General features: G+C 39.1%; 2 protein-coding genes across 2 annotated transcripts; one reads left to right on the top strand and one right to left on the bottom strand.

Moving 5' to 3' along the window:
• The first annotated feature begins 4641 nt into the window (after positions 1–4641).
• On the top strand, positions 4642–5835 carry LOC126845397 (uncharacterized). The gene has a single exon (XM_050584051.1). It carries the CDS (start codon positions 4642–4644, stop codon positions 5833–5835), a length of 1194 nt encoding a protein of 397 aa, XP_050440008.1.
• Positions 5836–16509: 10674 nt separating this feature from the next.
• Positions 16510–17457, bottom strand: LOC126845355 (elongation of very long chain fatty acids protein AAEL008004-like). The gene has a single exon (XM_050584012.1). The coding sequence runs from the start codon at positions 17455–17457 to the stop codon at positions 16510–16512; it is 948 nt and encodes a 315-aa protein (XP_050439969.1).
• Between the last annotated feature and the right edge of the window lie 6697 nt (positions 17458–24154).

Here is a 24154-nt window from a genome sequence, read left to right as displayed (position 1 = left end):
GTGTGTGTGTGTGTGTGTGTGTGTGTGTGTGTGTGTGCTTTTGAATGCCTTTGACGTACACAGCAGTGTAGCGGCTGTTAATGGCGCCTAGGACGCGCGCCAGCTCCGAATACGGTATGTGACCGTCTGTATAGCGGATACCGTGAAAGTGTGTTTGCAACCAAACGTTTACTTTCGTGCTTTGCGGTGACAGCCGAAAGGTAGGCGGATGTTGAACCAACCAATGCATCACGTGTGTAGCTCTTTGCGCGTCAGCTATGTATATTTCTTTGATGACCATGTGAAGGTCCGAGTCGACCACGCACTGAACGTCAATAACCGCTGAAAGCATATTGTCAAACTGAGCTATCGGTTCGTTTGATCCAAGCATTATACTTGACGGGTAACCCGACGAATTTCACGAACTGCTTGCCCCCCTTCCTCCGGACAATTTTTTCTATTAAATACGTGTTGGGATAACGCGTCCGGTTCATCTCTTGCGCGTAGAACGTTCCGTTAACCGGCGCGCCGCTCTTATCGCGCACTGTATAAACTGTAGGCGCTGTCCGTCGTACCCCGGACACGGTGAAAATTTCGTTTGACCAACTTTGCGCATAACCCTTATCAAATACCGTTTTATGTTTGCTCAGGCGTACGGCATCGCCCACGGCGAATTTAGGTTTGCCGCCTGCCGCCGCCGGTTTCGGCAACCGGTAGAAAACAACACTCCCGGGCTCGCGGGACGCGTCGTTCGGCGTCATTCGGATGGACGTGTGCACGGTTGTGTTGTAAGCGGCGACTAGATCATCAACGAGCGGCACCCATTCGTGGTTGCCGTGCGCTGTAAACGCTTTCCACATCTTTTCTTTAAGCGTTCTGTTCCAGCGTTCGCAAACGCTCGCCTTCAGCGGCGTGTACGTTTGATAATGGTGTATATTATACTGCTCGTACACGCGTCGTGCGTCTTTATTGATAAATTCCAGACCACGATCCGTGTGCAGGTGACGACATCGTCTGCCGCTGGACTTGATTATGTGTTCGAGGGCAGCGGCCACGGTCGGACCAGATTTATTTTTCAACGGTACGGCCCAGCCGTACTTGGTGTACACGTCTATAACTGTCAGGAGGAACGTGTGATTTTTATTTTTTTTTACTTTGGAAAACTTTTTCATGTCTACGAGGTCGGCTTGCCATAAATCGTCTTTGCCATCGGTGCGCACGACCCGTCTGGCAAACCGCCGGATAGCCGGTCTGTGTAGTTCGGTTGCGATGTGCTCGCGAACGGTTATCATCGTCAGCGGATCACACCTATTTCCCTGAGTTCCTCCTCGCACGCGATAATTTCGTTGTGCACGGCGGTATTGCCCGTGGCTTGCGCGGCTCTGAGCAAAGCGAGGCGGTCGACTATTTCGTTGGCGTCGTCCCAGTAAACATATTCTTTGTCCTTCCCCGTAACCGTCAACCGCGTAATCCCGTCACCCGTCTTGGCCGCGGCGCGAACTGCGGTCAGGTCGCGTCCGTTCTCGTTGAACAACTGTTTGATAATGTACTTATACTTGTATCCGCGGTTCGTTTTCGGTCTACCGGACGACAGCAAATGACATCCTGTGTGAATGAGAAAATTGCGATACGTGGTCAGATCGCTTTCGGTGATGAATTGCATGCGGGGTACCGAGCTGCACACCAATTCTTGGAGTCCTTTTGTGAAGGGTGTTTCGGTTAACGTGCCCACTTTTATACGGTTCTTGTTGAACTGTACTGCTTTATCACCCATCACCCATGTTCCGTCTGGTTGTAGATGAATGCCGTACGACGGATTGGTTTCGGTAATACGGAATTCTTCTGCTGCTTCTTCTTCTTCAGACTCATCTTTCCGGGCGCCTCGCGCTTGCGTCCGCTGCGCCGACAACTCGGCTGTTAATTTTGTCAACGGTTCAACGATCGGCGCCGCGTGGGTTCGCACGTATTCGGTCGTCACGGCCAATCCGTGCCGCAGCTCGTCTAGTTTGCGTTTTATGCTTTTCTTAGCACGTATAATTGCTTCCGTCGTAGCCGGCGATTCCATGGTTACATTTTACTGAACGGGCGCGATGCCGTCGCGCCTTTTTATATACACGTCGAAACCCATTCGATAACGTCCGTCGTTTAGATCGAAGTCCTTGACAATTGTTAAAAACGAGTACCGGTCGGTGTTCCAACACTGCGAGCACATGGATTTAAAGTCAGCGAACGTCATATCGGATTGACAGTGTTCCTGGTAAACGTGCCGAACGTTAGTCTCGTCCTGTTTGTACAAAACTATCATCGACGCGTTGTCCCGGATCCCGTGCTTCGGCGCTTTGACATACGTTTGCGTCAGGTAAAAGCTATCGATCCCGTTGTGCCGTCCGCGGCAAAAGTATTCGGCGATGTTTCTTTGTTTTTCAAATGCGACATCGTCAAAAACAAACACCGAATTAGTCTGTACTTGTTCGGGTGGAGGCACATGATCCCCGTCGGTGTACACGTGCATTTGCGCGCCGTCAACGCCCTCCATCACCTTCTTTAACATTATATATTTTGGCTGATCAGGTGTCTTCGTGTACAGGTATATGTGTTCGAAGCGCAGCCCGTTTTCGTCTGTCAAAAGGTTTACCATCGCCGTCGTCTTGCCGACGTTACTGGGCCCCGCGATAATACATCTGATTGAGGAGGGTAGGAGGGGACCGTGACGGCTGTGGTGGTCGTCAGCAGCGGCTGGGTCGTCGTCGAGCCGCAGAACGGTTAATTTGTGTTCTTGCGGTTCGAAAAACATTATAAAGGTGGTGTCGCAGACCAATGCCGTGTCCAAACGTAAACGGTGCGTCGTCGTCGAAGGTTCTCAGCGAACAAGATCGGTCGGGTTATCGTCACTGCGGTTATAAGCTCACTACTGTAATGCCCCGTGTCAACCGACGTAAACGGAAGGGACGGCGGTCTGCACCGAAAACCGGAGGCGGGCTGCGCTTCGGCAGTCTCGTAGCTGCCGCTCGTGCTGCGATGCGCAAAGCGAAACCGCTAACCGTCGCTGCGGCAGCGCGGAAGGCGTTATCCGCCGTCAACCAGGTCCGTCGGAAAGCCAGGGGAAAACCGGTTCTCCGACCGCGCACGTTGGCCGTGCCGAAAATCGGCGGCGCGTTCGCGCTTGTGCCTTTTCTCTCAGCCCTGTCAGCGATCGGCTCACTGCTCGGCGGTGCGTCCGGAATCGTGCGTGCGGTTAACGACATCCGCAATAACAAAAACGCGAAAGCCCTGGTGAAAATCGGAAGTGGCTATTTGTTGCACCGCAAGCGAAACGGATCCGGATTCTACCTCAAACCGTACCAGCCAAAAAACTGATAACCACGCTGCCCAGATCGCGGGCGCTGAGCGACGTGGATATTATAAATTACGCGACAAAGTTGGGCATATCTCATTTCCGCGGTGTGTTTATGCGCGACACGTTACCGGCTGCGCCCTTGCGGTTTGAGTGCGGCGTCGTTAATCTTGACGTCTCTACCGGAAGTGGTACACACTGGTGCTGTTACCACAAGCGCAACGATACCGTCTTGTTTTTCGATCCGTTCGGTAACCTCCCGCCGCCGCTAGAACTTCAGCGTTATTTCAGCGGTTGTCTCGTCCAATATACCTACGACCGTGTGCAACGATTCGCAACATCCGTTTGCGGCCAGCTATGTCTCAAGTTTCTGTACGCTCAATGTCGTCCGCGCACCGCTCGTTCACGTTAACCTTTCAAGGTACCGCGAGCGAGCTGGTCAGAACGTTTTTCCCCCCTATCCCGTTGCGGACCGGCGCGGAGATCGCGTTGCTCGACGTCATAGTGTGCAATTCCCGTCCCAACGTCGACGCGTCTAACAACACTTTGCGCGTGCGACGGTTGCCAGGTGTTCAAAAACGCGGTGCCAACATCGATATGTACGATGACACTGTCGCCACCGGTACCGGTTCAGTGCAGATCAAATCGGACGCGCCGTCGCCGTTACCAGACGATGCCTATGACGACGTCGTGATACCCGTCGGGTCGTACGAGGTGTCCGCTTTGGCTCGCGTGCTCAAGTCACTAGTCGAAAACCTAAATCCCGATTACCGGTTCGCGCTTCATCCCAACGTCAACACGTTTGAATCGGAACTCCTGTGTAATCGCGACATCAGCTTCGCGGCCCCCAACAGCGTCGGCCTTCTATTGGGGTTTGAGCGGGTCGAGCTGCCGGCGAACACTTTGCACCGATCCGGTCGTCTGATCACCATCGATCCGCTTACGTGTATAAGAATCACATGCAACGTCGCGGCAGGTGCATTCGTCAACGGCGTTCGTAGTCGCGCGATCTATGACTTTTTCCCATCCGTCCCGCCCGGGTTTCAGATCGCAGAATCACCGCGTAATCTGATTTATTATCCAATAGCGACGGATCGTCTCGACCGCGTGCGGGTCACGATTACCGATCAGAACTCGAAGCTGGTCGACTTCCGCGGTGAACCAATCACAGTACGTTTACACGTGCGCGATGGGGTTGGTGTTTAAAAGCGTCCACACGCGTCCGGTTCGGTACATTCAGCCGTCGACACGTTCCAGGTTAACTCGGCAGAGCTTGCAAACGTTATCGGCGCTCGGCTACAAACTCGCCGCGAATCAAACCACCGTCAATGGACGTCGACGTTTTGGACATCACTCGGCGAGTCGAATTCGACGATCGCATCACTAAATACGAGTTTCACACTTATCAACCGTTCTCCAGCAACAGTCTAACGAACAACGATGAGATCCGCATCGCGATTCAACACCAGGACCTCTACACACTCCCTAGCGAATCACTGCTATGTCTGCAGGGATCCGTTGTCGTCACCCCGGCCACTGACACATCCGACGTGACCATCGTCACCAACGGATTGATGTTTTTGTTCGACGAGATTCGCTATGAGCTGAATTCAGTCGAAATCGATCGGGTGAGACAACCCGGCGTTGCTAGCACGCTCAAGGGGTACGTAACGATGCAGAAGACGGTACACGGTCGGTACGCGAACGCTGGTTGGTCGGCGAACACAACAAAAAAGTTTGATGTCGTTATACCGCTCAGGTTGATATTGGGATTTTGTGAAGATCACAGAAAACTCATAATTAACGCGCGACAAGAACTCGTTTTGCACCGTGCGAGCACCGACAGTGATGCTCTTACAACGAACGCGGCCGCCGCAAGCGTTGTGTTGGATCACGTTACGTGGACAGTGCCGCACGTCAATGTAAACGATTCTGTTAGATTGCAGTTGCTCAAAGCGTTGGACGCGAAAAAACCGTTATCCATCGCTTTCCGTAGCTGGGAGCTATTCTCTTATCCGTCGCTCCCCCGGTCGAACAAACATTCCTGGGCGGTTAAGACGAGCACGCACACGGAAAAGCCGCGATACGTGATAGTAGCCTTGCAGACCGATCGGAAAAATAAACTCGCGACGAACTCCAGTCAGTTCGACGGATGCGGGTTGACCACGTTGAAAGTATATCTCAACTCTGAATCGTATCCGTACGATACGTTAAAAATCGATTATGCCGGTGATAAATTTTCGTTTTTGTACAACATGTATGCGAGTTTTCAAGAATCGTATTACGGCGTTCCGGTCGGAGAACCGTTGTTCACCGCAGCAGAGTTTAAGTCGACATCCCCCATCGTCGTTGTAGATTGTTCGAAACAGAATGATTTTGTTAAGAACGCACCGATTGACTTACGTATAGATTTTGAAACGGCTAGCAACGTGGCTGACAACACCGCTGCTTATTGTTTAATCGTACACGATAAAATTTTTGAATATAACGCTTTGACTAGCGAAGTGCACAAAATTTTGTAATACCAATTGATATAACAATACCTGTTTTTTTTTTTGTATATATATTTTTTTAAATTTAATATTCCTTTATGATTGTAAATATTTTTTAAAAATAAATAATCATTGCGTTAAAAATTTTTTTTTTTTTTTCCTTTCCTTTCTTCGCTCTCAGTTATCAACCTTTTTCTTTTAACCATTGATTGGACGGGTAACATACAAAATGAATACACAGTTTTTTTTTTTTTTTTAGGTACATTACACATATTCATTTATTTTTATCGTTCGTCAAGATGATATATAGTATAACAAACACACATAATATTAATCATATAAAAACTGAATTCGTTGTTACATTTTTTATTTTTTTTATTTATGTGCCTGCGAAGCACAGGTCCGTCCGCCCGCCGTTTAATGCTGCTGTTGCTGCTGCTAGCGTCGTCATTTTCTTCTTCTTCTTCTTCTCCCTCATAATCGTCATCGTCGTAGTCAGTGTTGTCGTCGTCATCGGCACTACTACTACTACTACTACTATTACTACTTTCAGTCTCTTCGACTGTGCTCTCCGCGTCGCTGTCGGGTAGTTCCATCACACTTGACGTGGACGACGATCTGCTCTCCTCCTCCTCCGAAGACATCGTTAGATCTGGTGATAATGTAATTGGTAAATTTAGTTTTATACACTCACACACACACACACACACACACACACACACACACACCCAAGGTCGATGTACTTACCCACTACGTCGGTTAACGAGAACACCCTTTCTATTCGCAGCTGTATTCGTCTCACAGCTTCCGCTGCTGCCGCGTCTACCACCTGTTTCACATTTTTTTTACTATACGCTCCTTATATATATATATATATATATATAATTATTCCCTTAATATAAAATCGACTTACGCTCATCGGTAGTAACTCTGGCAACCCGTTGTCATCATCATCGTCGTCGACGTTATGCACCCAATTGGTACTAAACGGTGGCGGCGAATTTGGCGGCGATGGTGGTGAATATCTGTAGTGCATTTTGATTTGGTTGTATGTGTGAATGTGATTAAATGGTTTAGCGTGTTCGTTTATATATGGTGTGTGTGGTTATTTCGTCCCTTCATTTTCTTTGTGTTATCATTGTACGCGGTCTAACGGGAAATAACCTTATCAGGTTTCGACCGTCATGTCATCCACACTATCGCACGGTGGTGGTGGTGGTGGTGAAGCAATGCTCCCACCGTCTGACTTGGTTACTGGTGTAGTACTCGTCTTCTCCTCCTCCTCCTCCTCCACCTCCACCACGTCGTTCCTGTTATAATTACTATGTACTAAAATATAATCAATAGGTTTTTTTTTATTTTACTTACTTATCTGTGTAACCGTCAAGTAACTCTGCTAAATTCCATTGTGAGTTAGGCATCATCATCATCGTATTAACATTTTCTTCCCATATTTCGTCGCACAGCCGTTTGTATTCTATGAACGCGATTTCTTTGTAATAACTTGGTTCTCGCGGTGGTAATCCGTGTACAGGATGATTCATCATTGCGGTGTACACCTCATCGACCGACATTGTTGCGTATCGATTTATCACCTCCACCGTCATCGCATTCTTCATCGTGCCGTATTGCTCCGTCAGGGCTGTACATATTTTCGCGTTATCATCAAGTGCCCGTACGATTGCTTCGCGATTCCACTCCAACGTTAACAAATTTTCTTCGGTCAGCGTAAGGCGGGTGTGCGCGTCGTTGATGATCAGGTATGACTTTGAAAAACATCTGGTTTTTTTAATGATATTACCGCGGTTGTACGTGGAACGCCGCGCGTTGATTGCTGCCCACGAACCGCGTGAGATCATTAATACCCGTTACCAGTCCGACGATTTGATTTAAGCTCAAGTTCATAAATCCGTTGGAACACACAATCATCGCTGCCGGAGCATATCCCGTCTCCGTCCACGCGCATCCTATGTGTAAGAATTTTCTCTCCTTAAAACTTATCGTTATCACTTTGACCGCCAAGAGTTTCGTTTTCGGCTCTTCGCACGTCCGCTTACGTCTGCTGCTGTTGCTCATGCGTATACCTTTCCCCTTTCCGACCATTGTCGCTGTGGCAGTTCACTACTGTGTCCGTCGAGCGTTGACGCTATACTAGCGCGGTTCCGTCACCGCGTTCACCCGTCCCCACCATGTGTGTTTGTGTGTGATACCAGTAGTGATAACAGGATTGTGATACCAGTAGTGAAAACAGGATTGTGATAACAGAATCGTGATATGGCCGTATCGAATCCGGTTATCACGACTCTGTTATCACGCCCTGCTATCACGCCCTGTTATCACGCCCTACTTAAAAAAAAAAACAATTTTATAGTTAATTGTTTTTGACATTTTCATGTCTTAGCTCCGACACATAACCCTGGCAAATAACCGAAAAAAGCGTTACCTAAAAAGCGTTATTTACTTAGTGTTACCAAAAAAGCGTTACTTTTGGTCAGATAATAAACACTACAATTTTAGCCAGAAACTTGACGTTTTAATATACTGGCTTGTTACCGCTCGTTAATATACTATATCATTATCTATAATTCCACCACTACTCTACATTTATTCGGTACTTCAACGAGACATGAAAATGCTCTATCATAGTTGCAGGCTCGGCTGAAAAATGGCTGATTTTTTTAGCCCTAACTATGTCTTCAACTAACACTTGCAGGTGGTGTAGAGTGTTGAAGTTCGTATTAAATGAGTTGATAGAAGACACTGTATTCATTTGAAGAAATCCAATAATAATAAAGAAACCTACCCAAATAAAACCTTATCATCGATCTAAAAGATTATTAAAGCATAACAAATGTATGCTAAACAACTGTAACGCTAAATGGTGGAAATAAAAAGAAATCATAGAGTCTAAATGTTTTTGTTTAAATTAAATATAATTTTATCTTATAAAATTGTTTTTATATTATTGAAAATTCGTTTTTCATAATTATAATGTGATTATGTGAATGTCTCGTTGGTTTTATGTGGGCTGTGAATGATCATTAGATAAAAGATTACTGTGAATGACCTTATTACTACTACTTACAAGCACATACAAAATATTGTGGTGCAATTTGAAGATATCAAAACTTTAATGTTATACCATCTAATATATACTTCACACCAGATGCCTATCATAATGTAAAGTTGGCTAAAAATGCTTTGGAAACATTTGGAGCATTTCAAGATGAAGATGGCAACCTTATAGAGTGAAAATATATTTATAAACTGTAACAGGTACAAATAATGTAGGCTTTAAATTAGGGAATAAGTTTAGCACTGCTCAAGTGAATTGGAAATCTAATAGTATGAAGGTAAAACTCGCAGCTCAGTAGTAGAGTTATTTCTTCACCTGTCCCAATCTTCAAACGACTTCGGGAACTGCGGTGCAACAATAAAATTCATAAGAGTAATAAACGAAATTTTCAATTTTTTAACTACAAAAATCCATTTGCCAGAGGATTTAAACAGGCCATTAGAACCCATCATTTTAAATTTATTAAATATGATAAAAAGACAAATAATATAAAGTACCTATTTATGTTCTGCATTTATATTCCATACACAATACACATTATTATTGTATTACATTATTCAGCTTTGGTCATTTGACATTCGAACATTATAATTCATATTAATATATTATAAATAAGTAACAACACGATGGATTCCGTTTTAATAAACTTGCGGGCGGGTGAATTCGAAATCCGTTCTAGATTGGAAACTGACAACTAGGTAGGATATTAAATTTTCGTTGTAAATTATCAAAAAAATTTAGAAAAAAACCTTATACAGAGCGGTATGTCAAACAACTTTCGCTGGGAAATCGGGTAAAAAAATTGGTTGTCGAAATTAAAAATGGATAGGATTGTTGGAGCAATCAACGGCTTATCTACGGCCGTTAACCGCCGCCGCAGTCCGGCTTGCCTCTTCTTTGCCGTCCAAGTTATGTCGCGGTCGCCGCTTGTTTATTCTGCCCGTCGTGTATGCCCACATCGTCGTTCATGCCTGAGTTGGCACTCAGGTCTTACGAAGGGATCCACCAAAGTCGGTATCGTTATTGTTCAGTCGTTTCTAGTTTTGTTAATTATATAAATGCATAATTACACCGTTTGTGTGGATTATTAGTTTTTAAGTTGTCATGTGTAACAAATAGAATTCTGGCCAGATAATTATCGATAGTGATAATTATTCACTTAGAAGAAGTGGACTAAGTCATTATTAGAGGATACACAGGTAATATATAAAAATAATTTATTAAAAATAAAAAACAGTAATTTTGAATTGAAGTAAAATAAAATTGCCTTTATAATTTGGAATTATATTTTTTTATATAAAATAATACAAATATTTAGTTTTTGAATGAAAATTAAAAATCTAGTATTCAAAAGCAACGAAACCTTTTTTAAAAAGATTGCTGCAATTAAAAAAAAATCCTTATGCACTCTCAACTTTAGATGATTCAGACCCAGAAACCAAAATAAAAGAAGTGTATAAGTATTATAAATAAAAAAATAATTTTATACTTTTTTAGATGCCAAAAAAGATTTCTATAAATCTGTTACCCATAAAACGAAAATTCCAACAGCTTTAAAAGAAAATGTAAATAGTGCTGAGTACAGGCAACTCAAGGCATCTATAGGAGGTACCATTGTACAGTCTATGATGACTACTTTCTCTCAGCCGCTCAAGATAATAATCAATTACTTAAAACAATTTTTAAGCAATATGAGTACAAATCCTTAAAACTAGAACAAATGAAACTCTAATATATGTACTGTTGAAAAATCATTTTTGTGATACACAAAAAAAGCTGCTAGCTTTGGAAATAAGCTTGAAAAATGAACCTGAATTTCACAAATTAAGTACAAATCGATAATTTTCTTGTTTCTTTAAATTGCTAGATTTGTATTTAATTAGTAACAGTTTTTTTTTTTTTTTTTTAGTGTAATGGCGTGAAAAATGTCATGGTTACAAAAAAGAGTCTTCATTTAATTATTGCTCGAGTCTTAAAAGAAATTGTTCACTCTCGAGTCCTTGACAAATTTTACGTAGCTCAAGGATTTTCGTAAAACAAAAATAAATTTGTCTTGGCTGACATTTTTAAATGTATGAAAGGTAAATTATCATATTTCTATCAATTTGTCACGTAGTTATATATATATATTATATATATATATATATATATATATTATTATTATTTTATTATTTGGAATTAAAATAAAATACGTTTGTTACAGATGCCATTATTAATGAATTCAAAAGTTCAGGAAAAAATACGCCCATAGATAGATAGAAACAATTTTAAAGCAATATGAGTACAAATCCTTCCACAACTATTACAAGTGAAACTCCAATTTATGTACTGTTGGAAAAAATATTTTTGTGACACACAGGAAAAGCTGCTAGCTTTGGAAACACGCTTGTAAAATGAACCTGGAATTTACAAATTAATTGTAAGTACAAAATATTATTTTCTTGTTTCATTTTATTGCTTGATTTTTAAATAATTGTAACCGTTTTTTTTAAAGTGTAATGGCATAAAAAACTTTATTGATCTAAAAAAAAGTCTTCATTTAATTGATGCTCGAGTTTTGAAAGAAATTGTTCATTCTCGAGTCCTTGACACATATTATGTAGCTCAAGGATTTTGTAAAAATAAAGATAAATTTGTCTTAAATGACATTTTTAGGTGTATCAAAGGTAAATTATCATATTTCTATACATTTGTCACGTGCTTTACATATATACATAAAACAATTACTGTTTGAAATTAAAATTTAATACGTTTGTTACAGATGCATTATTAATGAATTTATAAGATCAGGAAAAGTTACACCCAAAGATAGCGAGTTTAAAACAGCATTGACCCATGCATTTAATCTGTCAAAAAATTGGAAATATCTTGGCGATGGAAATGGTGATGGTGGTGTTTGTCAGAAAAATTAAAGTTAATCTACAAAGCAAATTATTCAACATGATGCTCCTGAGAATTGAGAAATGAACTTTATTAATATTTTAATTTTTGTAAATAAAACTATAATATATAATTCTTATTCTAATTTAATATACATTTAACTGTATAAAACCAATTCCTAAGTTTTTTTTATACTTCTTTATTTATTTTTTTATCCATAATGAAAAATAGTGAGAGTGAAAACAGCGTAAAAATAATGTCTGTTTGTTTTCTCATTACCAAATTTGTGTTTGCCAATGTTATAATTTGTTTTTTTTGTATTTATTATTTGACAATTTAGATGGAAATAATGTTGCGTATAATGATCAGTCTGTATTTCCATTTGTACATATAAATTTAAAATATAAGAAGACCCATTATTCATGTTTTAATAACATTATATTTTTATTATTTTTTTTTTTCGCCACTTTATACTTGCTATATTTTTCTCTTCTTCGACTATTTCTAGTTATTGTGTATTATATTTTATTATTATGTATTATGCACACATATGTAAACCTGGGTTATGCCCGTAAATTATAATAAATAAATAAATAAAATATACAAAATTATTTTTATATTTTCATTCGGATTTTGATATGACTTTCTTATATTACTTTGATCCGTTTCCAGTATTTAACTGGATCCAATCTAGGTATTTAATCGGGTCAGATTCGAGTAATTAATCGGACCCATTTCGGATGGTCCCTAATTCGTTCCGGATCCGGTTTGCCTTACAAGGTCCGGAGTCGTGCCGGCGTTACATTTTCAATCCGATTCTGATCCATTCCTGACCGAAATTTCCACTCGTGTTGCGGCGATTTTCGACCCTTTCGGGCTAATAGGTCCCATTATAATCAGACTAAAAATCATAATGCTAAAAGGCGAATGGGACGAACTAGTACCTTCTGAATTTTAGACCTATTGGAAGGAATATCGCGGTTCGTTTGAAGTGATTAACTGTTTGTCGATCGATTGGTTTCTTTTTGTTTCGGTAGAAATAATTGATACTCGATTATATTACATTTTTTACAAGTGATAACAAGTGATTATAATACGCTATTTTTGTTCAAAGTTTTTTAATTCCTTTCCGTGAATGTTGGTCGTGGCCGTTGTAGTACATATCTGTTTTTTTGTGCTCTATCTGCGGTATTGTTTTCCAACTATTTCGCTGAAGGTTGGCTTTACAAAAAATAATTAAAATTCGTGATTCGTATTTTTTGTTTTGGCTTATCAATCGTCTCTTGAGAGCTTCGCCCAAGGTGGATTTATCAGGTGTTAACACTCTGCCGATTTGCAGATTGAAAAAAACGCACCAGTTGAATTCTCCGCTAGATGGCGTTGGATACCCGATAAAGTCTCAAAATACACGAGCTTTTGTTTTGAAAATCATCCCTTTGCGCGCTAATAATGCTGCACACGTTGTTCAATTAAAAATTTTTGTAGACTTAGACTTAGTTACGTTTTTTAACCAAAATTCCCAACAAATGTTTTGTACCCGGGTGCAATACTGGATTGCCCAATGATATTAAATCATACAAAAATGAAAATAAAAAATATCCTTCTATGTCTCATCCTTCGCAGGTATTATGCTAACTCAAATATTTTGTTAACTCGATAATGATTTAGGATGCTTCGGGTTTAATTCTTATGACATGGTATTCGTACAGAACTTTATACTATCTAGTAGTTAGTTTTTAACAATATCCTGTATCTGTGTATTATTACTCTAATTATTATAATTGTAATTGTTATGTTATTTGTGTAAGTTTTAGTTAGATCATAAGTTAATGTTTTCTGTTACGCATATTGTGTGAAGCATTGTAATTGGATAATATCCGTATTAATAATAAAAAAAAAATAATTAAATATGCATACTTTACAGAAAAAATTGTGTATTAATCAACGTTCGTTTTGGTCTTTTGTCAGTAGCCGCCAGATAGGTCACGCCATTCCTGAATAAGTACGCTTGGATGCTGTCAAGGCTTCGGGCAATCAAGTAGCTACTTTGTTTGACTCTTACTTCTCATCTGTATATAAAGCGCCTAGGATTGTTTCAAATACCCTATTAGATAGGTTTACCTCAAGTCAATTTTCCTTCCTTTCGTCCTCTATCTCTATAACCTCGACGAGGTGAATGCTGCTCCTAGCTCGTTGGCTACCACTCGAGGTTCAGGGCCTGACGGAATTGCCCTATTCTTATATCGTTGTCGCGATATTCTTTGTTTACCAACCTACTTAATTTTTAATCAGAAGTTTAAAAACGGGTGATCCGACTGACGTTAGAAATTATCAACCCATTTCTGGTTTGCCCTTTTTAGGTAAAATATTTGAGTTAGTTGTTTTAAAAAAAACATTGACCGATCTCTTTTGTCAACCATTTCCACTGATTAACATGGTTTCTTTCCAGGTCCCAGGTTTATTTCTTTGTTTCATGCCGTGTTCTACTTTTTGCTGACCATGCCAAGATTTTTTATGCAATTTAACTACATTTTAGGGCAGGATGCCTTATGCTACAAGCTGTTTTAGATAAATTTTCAATCTGGTGTAATTCGTTAGGTATTATCCCTGAATAACGACAAATGTAAAATCATGTCCTATTACCATATGCGGGCGATGTTGACATTTAACTATTCTCTAAACGGGATGCCTGTCGTACGAGTTGGCCAAGTAAAAGATCTTGAACTTCTTTATGTCCCTTCCCTAGTTTTGCGATCCCATACAGATTTTGTTAGGTATCAGTAGAGGGTTACAAGCTCTTGGGTTTATTAGGAGACATTCGTCAGATTTTAATTATTCCGGATTCCTGTCTGCTCTTTATAGCTCTATAGCTCGTTCTAACTTAGAGTATGGCGCTGTCATTTGGGCGCCATATACTGCATGTGACAGACAAAGAATTAATCGTGTGCAGAATAGATTTTTGAGTTTTGTTGGTTACTGCCTAAAAATCTTACACCCACCTCATGACTACAGCCCCATTAATAACGTTCTTAGACTACAATCACTAGAACAACGGCGCAATGTCCTCAGCTCTCGCTTTATTTTGGGTTTGTTAGAAGGCCGAATTGACGCCCCTCGCCTTTTGCAACAGCTGAGTATTCGCGTCCCGACCAACACCAGGCTCAAACATTTTTTTTTACCTTCCAATTACCAGATCCAATTTTACCAAAAATGCACCTCTAAATCGCATGATGGAAATTTATAATAACACAATTATAAAAAGCCGTTTGGCGCATATTACTAAAATAAAATATGGCTCTTCAGATGCGTCAGTGGAAGCATACGGTGCTTGTTTATACGTACGAACAGTAAATATGGCCACATAGATTGCTGTTCGATTGTTATGTGCCAAGTCACGCGTCGCCACGCTAAAGATAATTACTATTCCACGTTTAGAGCTCTTAGCGGCACTACTTCTTACCCGGTTGTTTTCGAACTATGCTTCAATATTAGGAGTAACAACTTTGCGAATGAATCGCAAGACAAGTGCACGAGGAAATAGTAGAGACTACTAGGTGTTAAATGAACGAACTCTCGAACTTCAACCTTGTAGACGGACAGCGACAACCGAGTACTCTTGACTGACATGTGATTACGGTAAAGTCGACTGACAAAATATCATTGAATTTAAATGTCTTATATTGTTTTACATTTTGCAACTAAGCTTTAAGTTAATTTAATTGTTTAGTTATCAGTCTCGAGTCGTCGGAAGCACTGCTCATATTTATTTTTATAAATTTAGAGTTAAAAAAATGGAGTTGCACTTCCGGTGTCTAGCTGCTCTCCAGAAAGAACTTTTTCCAAATTAAAACTTGTCAAAACACTATTAAGAAGTACGATGGGCGAAACAAGATTAGAAGATTTACCACGCATAAGTTGTGAATCGGATATTCAAATAGATAACGAAAAATGTAATTGATGAATTTACTGCAAAAACTGTCATTCTAACTAAACCTTTGAAATATTAGTTTATTTTATAATAATCATTATTCGAATTTTTTTATTATTATTATTATTATTAAAATAATGTGATTATATACCAATATATTACAAGCCAATACGATTATAATTCACAAGAAGAATATAACTTTTTCATTTATTAACAATAGAAATCATCCAATAAAATGTATTTTGAAGAAAACTACAAGACGCAGGTTTTGTTTTTATGTATTTTATTAAATATCGATGAATAATAGGTACCTATTATTATTATTATTATTATCCAATTATTATTATTAATCGAGTTTAAAAATAATTATGTTACTATACTGCAATTTATAAAATTAATATTTAAAAAAAAAACTAAATGAATAAAGTAGTATAGACAATAAAATAAAAAATGTTTAATCTGATAGTTAATAGGTATTTTGAGGGGCATGTGGTTGGTTATACAATTTTAGTCTGTTAGCGTATTTTAAAACGACTTCGGCGCTAACTTATCAATGACCTCGTTCTCATCAAACCAATAATTGCTTAGCAAGTTTAAATGACTAGCTAGAAGAATTTGTTTTTTGTAAGATTTTATAAATCTTCCGAACAGATTAACATAAATTATTATGTATTTATTTTTATTATATATTATTATTTTGTATTATAGTTAATTATTATTTTTTATTATCTTATGTGACTGCTTGTTTGCTGATTGAGTTAATTAACTATTTTCTATTGTTTAGGAACGTTGTGTATAACTCGATTGGGGTCGGTGTTAACTACTTGGTCTTGGTGTCCTCGGTAGGCTTTAAGCCGTTGTTTATACCGTTCGAATAGTACACCACGATCTCGTGATTGTTGGACGAATACTTGCTGTAGTTGTTTTCGATTGGCATGCAAGCTTGCATCTTCGATTGGCCTGCATTAGATGATCTGGGTTCGCCGTCTTTGGTGTACTTGGATTTGTAGAAGTCTGAGAACAGAAGCAAGAACATGACGCCGTGCAGGCCGATCCAGATCATGAAGCTCTTTGGATAGTTGCACTCGACGAACAACAGTTGGAACTGATGGACGAAGATGCACACGAACTGTAACATTTGGAACGAGGTGAGGTACTTCTTCCACCAAATGTATTTGTGGTATTGGGGTCCCATTGCCGACACCATGTAGTAGAAGTACATGAATATGTGCACGAAAGTGTTGAGCAACGCAAAGAAAGTACTATGCCCGCCTGGTGCGAATTTCATTCCCAGCCAAACACTCATGGGCATGCACCCGTGGTGAATGACGTGCAAAGTCGACACCTGTTGATTTTTTTTTCTCAAAATGAAAAACAACGTGTCGAAGAATTCGGTGAACTTGGAAATGTAGTACCACCAGCACGTGCGAGCCATCCGCAATGCCATCGGGTCGTTGGAATAGTCGACAGGTTGGCATTTTAGACTGTACGAACCTCCCCATCCGCTCATTATGTACTCGTAGAATATCCAAGCGCTGAACGCAGCCTGTATGGAGTTGTATACTATGAGTATGGTTCTCATCTGAAACGGTTTTCGGTTCTCCATCAGTCTGGGTCCGAGCACCATGGCGAAGTACACGTAAAACAGGCATACGAACAGCGTTGGGAACGGACTGGATAACATGGGCCAACCGTTCACTCTGGAATCACTCTTGTTGTCCATTATATCATGGTAGTGATCGATAATGTTTAAAACTAGTTGTGCCATTTTGTAGCTTTAGATTAAAGTCCTTCGTTTCGTTGAAAATCGCTAGTCTCGTCTCTTCGAATTCGACAATTGCTGTTGGACTCGATTTTGAAATGGTTTTTAGATCCGACAAGAGATCCTGAAGATGACTTGAAATCCTCGGGATCGGCCTAAGATGACGCTGTTACGGCTACAGGCATGGTCGTGGTCGTCCAAAATTTGCCGGATCCACAGAAGTTCCTTTAAACGGCCAAGTAAAAAAGCGGGGGGTGTGGTGGTGATAGTTTCGGTCGCCGTTCAGGCACGAAAAGTTATGATTTAATGATTAAATTGCATGTAGCCGAACGTTTTAAAAAAAAAACTTCCAAATCAAAGTAAATAAAATTATGAGAGGACCATTTTGCACAAGTTTCAGACACAGTTAATCAGTAGTCTAATAAGTACGTTAAAATTCTTATAATTTAGTAACTATGTGTAAGGAATTAAATTAAAAAAACAAATTCTATACTAATTTTCTAAACATAGTGACCGTTGCTTATATAAATCTTTGTTTATTATTTTTGATTAGTAATGCTATATTTATAACCCTTTTTTTTACAATTTCGTTTAGAACCTTTGGAACTACACAACTAAACCTAAACACTACATGCTGGGTAGGGTATATTTATGTAAACATTTAAATTTTAAAAAAAGATTCATATTAATAAATTAATAATCAATTTCCTATATATAACTAAAGTTGCACAATTTTTTTCTAGATTATTAATCAATTGCCTTTTAAAAATGATCTTCTTCAAAGCATTAATACCATTCTTCGTCATATATCAAATTTTCGACTGGTGACTGGGTGTATTACAAGGCTCATAATTTATCGAACGCTGACAAAGGTTTCTATGCGGGGTTCGCGCAGATATAGCTAGGACCTGTCCGACTGGTGGAACGCTTAAGCTCAGGTGTTTACCTCACTGACCAGCGACCACCCCGGAAACTTCACGTTTCGTGTCTGAAATCGTCTCATCTGGTGGGTAAGGAGGACCTTAACAGGCCTCATTAGCTTACTCATTGCAGAAGATATTGAGACTGCGTCAATTAATATTTTGTGCAATTTTCAGTATGTCTCAACCAATACGACCAAACAACAGCAGCAACCTCCTTTATTCCATGGTGCAGCATCACCTTCGTGGGCAACAGCTGCTGCAGTCGTTTGGGGCGACCATACCCAGCTCGACTTTAACGTCGAACCAAGTACTCACAGCTCCCCAAAGCGAGCTACAGAAGCACCCCGCTTTGTGGGCGGCCTTCACCCGTGGGTGGCAAGCCTGCATGACAAGCGTCCCGGCACCACCTCCACTGATCAATTAGCCGCCAACGCGACCTACGGTACGTCAGCCCACGCCCTACGCTGGCAGGTCCCCGTGGCAACAAACCGCGCCAGGCCACAAGACGTCTCCAACTTTTCGGTAACACCACCCAACTCCGCCGTCCAGAACACTGGAGCTGTGTCCACGGCGAATCAGTCTGCCGGAACTACGACCACGGTCAGCACTGAACTGGACAGCAACACGGTATCGGCGAGATGGAAGAGGATAATCCGTCTCAACGAGTACCGGAAGGCGATGGGGAAGGTGAAGCGGGAAGAAATGAGTCGAATATCCCAGCAACACTGGTTGGAAAAACCGACGCCACTGACCGACCCAGGGAAGACCTCGGCGAAGAGGAAACCAATCCCCACACCGAGGACACATGCCCCGGTAACAACAACGGCAGAGGAGGAAAAGAATGCAGCGATGGACGTCACCGTCGATGGTCAACTTGACCATACGATCGAGGAAATCGATATCTTCCTCCAACCACCGTCAGACACCACCTCCTAACTCTTTTCCTTTCCCTGTCCCCTCCTTCTCAGTTCTACTACGCCCGCCCTTGACCACCAGGTCACCGGTGCGATGCGAGTGCTCTGATGGCCCGCTTGCCTGAAAAGATTTCAGCGATATCACTCGAGGAGATGTGAAAGACAGGGAGGAACAGACACCGATTAAGTTCACCGGTTGGACCGTTTAGTGGGGGAGGGTTGACACGGCCTGCAAGTGCATGTTTCCGTTATTAGCGATTAAATGTGCGCCCGGTCGTGTTATCAACTGTCCACCGTCTCACCGCAGGTGGGAACGATTAACTACTACATCGGCCCGAACCGGCCGTCGGTGTATGAAGAGGTCCGGGGGGTGTCATTTTTACAGCGAAACACGGCGGCGAGGACCACTGTAGGCGATCCGACAATCAGTTATTGATTTAACATTGGTCCGCGATTGCCATCCGCCGCCGTCCCGCGTATCCACGTATTAAATTTCCACATTGTTTTCTAAGTTAATAAGAAAAAACCTTAACCTTTTGATTCGGGTTTTTATATCTACTTCAACCCCCTTTCTACCGTGTCAATGACTAAGACTGGAGTGTACACGTTGTCTACCTGAATGCCTCCAGGACGCCCTCTCAGCCGTTCAGCCTGCCACGCGTCTGGGGTATGTTTAGTAATCAAAGTATAATATAAAAACTGTTAAACTGTTTACTTTTGTTATTTGTATGTAACTTTTACCTAAATTGTACATCGTTTGTAGTAGAGTTGCCGAGGCCTAACGTGCTTCAGTAGTTAGGTAAGCAACATTATTTTTTTTTCTTTCGTACGCCACATTTATAAAATATAAAAACTGGGTTTAAACAGTTTCAAAGAAAGGGAATTTTGAAAAAGCCTATTATTTAATCATTTAAATTAAACATTATTTTAAAATAACTTAAGCCACAATTTTGATTAAATAAAAAAAAAACAACAAATTACACTCACATTATAGGCATTAACAACTAAAATAGCAGCTTTAATTTATAAAAAAAAATAAACAAAAATGCTTAACAATCAATCAGTTGAACAAGACTCGATTGAGTCCGTCCGTTTGCACTCTGACGATGGCCTGGTTTTACAAGTGTCAGTGTAGCCATATATCTGCCGATAACATATTCTTATAGCCCAAATAAATAAACAAGAGAACAAACTGACGCATAAAAAGGAACAAACTGGTTTCGACAACCACAAGTACCAATCAATGTCACCGAAATACGTTTTCTTGTCGTCGTCGGACTCCTCTACGTATTCGTTCTTCCAGTGTCTAATCACGTTTGTCTGGTTCATCATACTGGTGGCGTTCACGCCGTCCGGTAACTCTGTGAACAAGTGATAAAACCCCTTGCTCAGTGTCAGCACTACTAATGATAAAAAGGAAACTAATACTAATGAAATGGGGAAATCAATAATTTCAGGATAACTAATACGAAATGAATGTTACGATAGAAATTTAGTGTACCTAACAACAGTAAAAAATCAGCAGATCATTCGAAATATTTATGATTTAATGTATTTCCTTCAAAGGAAAATGTGTTTAAAGTAAAAATTATTTTTTTTTTATTTATTATATTTTAATTGTTTCAACATAATCTTGTTTTTACAATAAAAGTAAAAATTAATATTTATTAAATATAATTATCGAGAAATGAAAGTTATAGTTCAATAAATATATTTTGCATTAGAGGAACTCAAAAAATCATTCTTGTTTATTGAAAACTATAATAAAAATTGAGTCAAGCCAAAATAACAGGTAAAAGAGACAGAGAAAAAATGTATGTTGTGAGTAATTTAAATCTAGGCGGAAATGGAGAGATGGAGAAACTAAATATATAAATTTTAAAGTATAACATCTGATTTATGAAGTATCAGAGGTTGAATAACCACTAATTCATCATAGACCACTCACTTTCAATAGTTGTCGGAATATATTGCGCGTGTGTGTATTTTATATGTTTCATAAATAACATTTAAGATTAAAATAAGTGGTAATTTTACTGTCAATAATAATTTGAATCATTTTGGAGTAGAGGCTTCAATTATTTACTGGGGTCTTAGAATCCATCAAATAAAACATAAATTAAGAGGGACACGTTCAGTTAAAAGTAAAAAAAATATAGCTTTGAGGTTGGAAAAGAGTTTGTGTATCTTGGATCCTCCCTTAATAACAGTAACAACATGTCGGAAGAGATTAAAAAAATAATTATGGCCGTTTTAATTTAATTATAAACGTTTTAATGAAAAAAATAGTTCTGCCCATCTAGGGTATTTTTACAAGTGGCCTTCATATATACCACATTATGGATAATTTCTAAACAATTACAATAATTCTGCGCGTCTGCCGTACGAATAAAAGTGGTTTTCATAGTGGCCACTAACACATAAAGGTTTTAAAAGACTTCAGTAGTGAAATACAATGTTTATAACATCAATATAACAGCCACATTAAAATTGTAATATAATAAGTGTCGTTATACGCTTTAATCCACGTCCTCGGTGATTATGGTTATAATTTAAATGGCAGTTATATTTAATATAACATATTAGTATGTTATATTAAGTCATAATCATAGTATATATCATATTTAAAAAAGGTAAAAATATTATTTTTAGGCCCAAGTAAAGGAACGCATTAAATGCTTTTATCATGGTTATAATGTTGTATAGCGTCAACTATGTGTGTTGCTATACAACATATGACAGCGGTGTAGGTATATACATACAGTTAAAAACTTTTTTTTTATTCTATAAGTTACTATTTGTTGTATATCAATATGTCTATATGTAATTTAAGTTTAAAAAAAATGATTAAGCATGTATGCTACATATTGCCAACAGAATTTTGACAAAGCAGTAGACAGTAGACACAGTCGAGCATTTTGTCACAGTAAATGAAAAGTAAAGTAAACAAGAATTACAAGTTAATTAAATACTTTTTTATTATGTAGGACTCATATTACAACCTCATTTCAACAAAATTGACACGATATTAGAATACTAATTCGTTTGTAGCCAATAGTAAAAATACATGCACCTATTACTCTATATTGACATTTTCATGACTTAGCTCTGGCACATAACCGAAAAAAGCGTTACCAAAAGAGCGTAACGAAAAAAGCGAAAGGGTTGGGGACGGGAGTGGAATAGGGGGTAGGAGATAAGGGTGAGATTTAGCCGGTAAATAACCGAAAAAAAGTGTTACCAAAAAAGCGTTACGCTGTTACGCGCCGCAATGTAACAAAAACTACGAAGCGACGACGAAAAACAATTATCGGAATGACCATTTCGGATCTATTTTGAATGTTTATCTGTTACGCTGTTATCTGATTTGAGATAAGAAATATGTTGTACGTTCAACGTTCAAATTAGAACTAAATAATAAATTCAAAACAGTTTAAGAGCCCAATTTCTCTATGAATTGTTTTAAGCCAGCAATAAACACTACAATTTTAGCCAGAAACTTGACGTTTTATTATACTAGCTTGTTACCGCTCGTTATTATACTATATCATTAACTATAATTAATACTCTAAATTTATTCGGTACTTCAACGAGACATGAAAATGATCTTTCGTGGTTGCAGACTCGGCTGAAAAACTGTCTTTTTACATGATTTGTGTGTACACAATCATTAGAACTGAATAAATCAACGAAATAGCAAATTAAGCAAGACAAAATGGAACCTGCAAAAATAATGCTTGTGATATTGCCATAACGTTTAGCTATGCCTTTGATTACTATTAACATGTCATGTTGAGTAATAATTAACAGAGTTTTCATGTGATTAGATGATTATATGGGCTACATTTTCAGGACTTATTGGCGTAGGCTACAAATTTAGTTATTAAGCAACACTAATTAGTAATTGTCACTTATGTTTAAATAAATAAAGTGTAATAACACAGAATTATTAACATTTTATTTCGAGAAAATAATAATATTCTTTATCAATTTAGTAGGTAGTGTATAATAAACAAAATAATGATAGCCGGTAAGTATGAAATGGTCAACCGCAAATAATAGGTACGTTATTTCATTATCTATGATAACTTTATTATGTGGGGACCTATGACCATGGGAACTTATAACCGATCTCCCAATAGCATCTACGTAAAAGCGTATACGCGGAACGCCCTCCGCCCCTCCAATCCATAATATTCAAATGTATGTAGTTATGTAACTTACACATCCAAAATTAAAAATTCAAGTATATGTTTTAATATACAATAGCTCTTGATAATTTTAACAAAAAAAATAATGTTGATATTTGAAAATCAAAAGTTGCTATCAAAAACTAATTTGGGAAGGGGATTAAAACAAAAAAAATTGCGAAAAATTGAGATCACTTTGTATAAAAACACTAAAAAATCAAAATTAAATTATTAATAAAACCTGGTGAGATATTGAGTGGTTCACGATAAGTGTATCACCCTGTATATATGAATATTTTGTATTTGTATATAAAATTAATTATATTAATTCGTTTCATACCTTTTTCCAAGTACGTTCCCGACATTATGAACCGAGTCATTATGTTGTTCTCCAACTGAGTCTTTTCAATTACCATTCCGGTGTTGGTGACGATCGTGTGACCCAACCGCTTGGGACATCCTGTTATTAAGAACAATTAAAAATTCAAATGAATACACGGCGCGACGGTAACGTACACTACATACATTAAAATTGGGTAAAGGTCTTTGCAAAGCCGAAATCCTAACACAATATTTGAACGGAAAGAATAACCTACTTTGAATTAATACTGAGAATATTTAGTATTTTTTTCCGAAAATGTATTATTTTTTAAGTAGGCGCTCTTGATGAATTCCT

The sequence above is a fragment of the Adelges cooleyi genome, unplaced genomic scaffold (assembly GCF_023614345.1).
Source record: "Adelges cooleyi isolate 19-005CV unplaced genomic scaffold, UGA_ACOO_1.1 ACOO_flye_CR_arks_rails_tigmint_CR_PRNA_784, whole genome shotgun sequence".
NCBI classification, from domain to species: Eukaryota; Metazoa; Arthropoda; class Insecta; order Hemiptera; family Adelgidae; genus Adelges; species Adelges cooleyi.
Note: the sequence above shows the minus strand (reverse complement) of the source record. Positions and strands in the feature narration are given on the sequence as shown.

Bases quoted from the DNA above. Each gene is read 5' to 3' on its own strand.
- LOC126845397 (XM_050584051.1), top strand. From the start codon at position 4,642: ATGGACGTCGACGTTTTGGACATCACTCGGCGAGTCGAATTCGACGAT.
- LOC126845355 (XM_050584012.1), bottom strand. From the start codon at position 17,457: ATGGCACAACTAGTTTTAAACATTATCGATCACTACCATGATATAATG.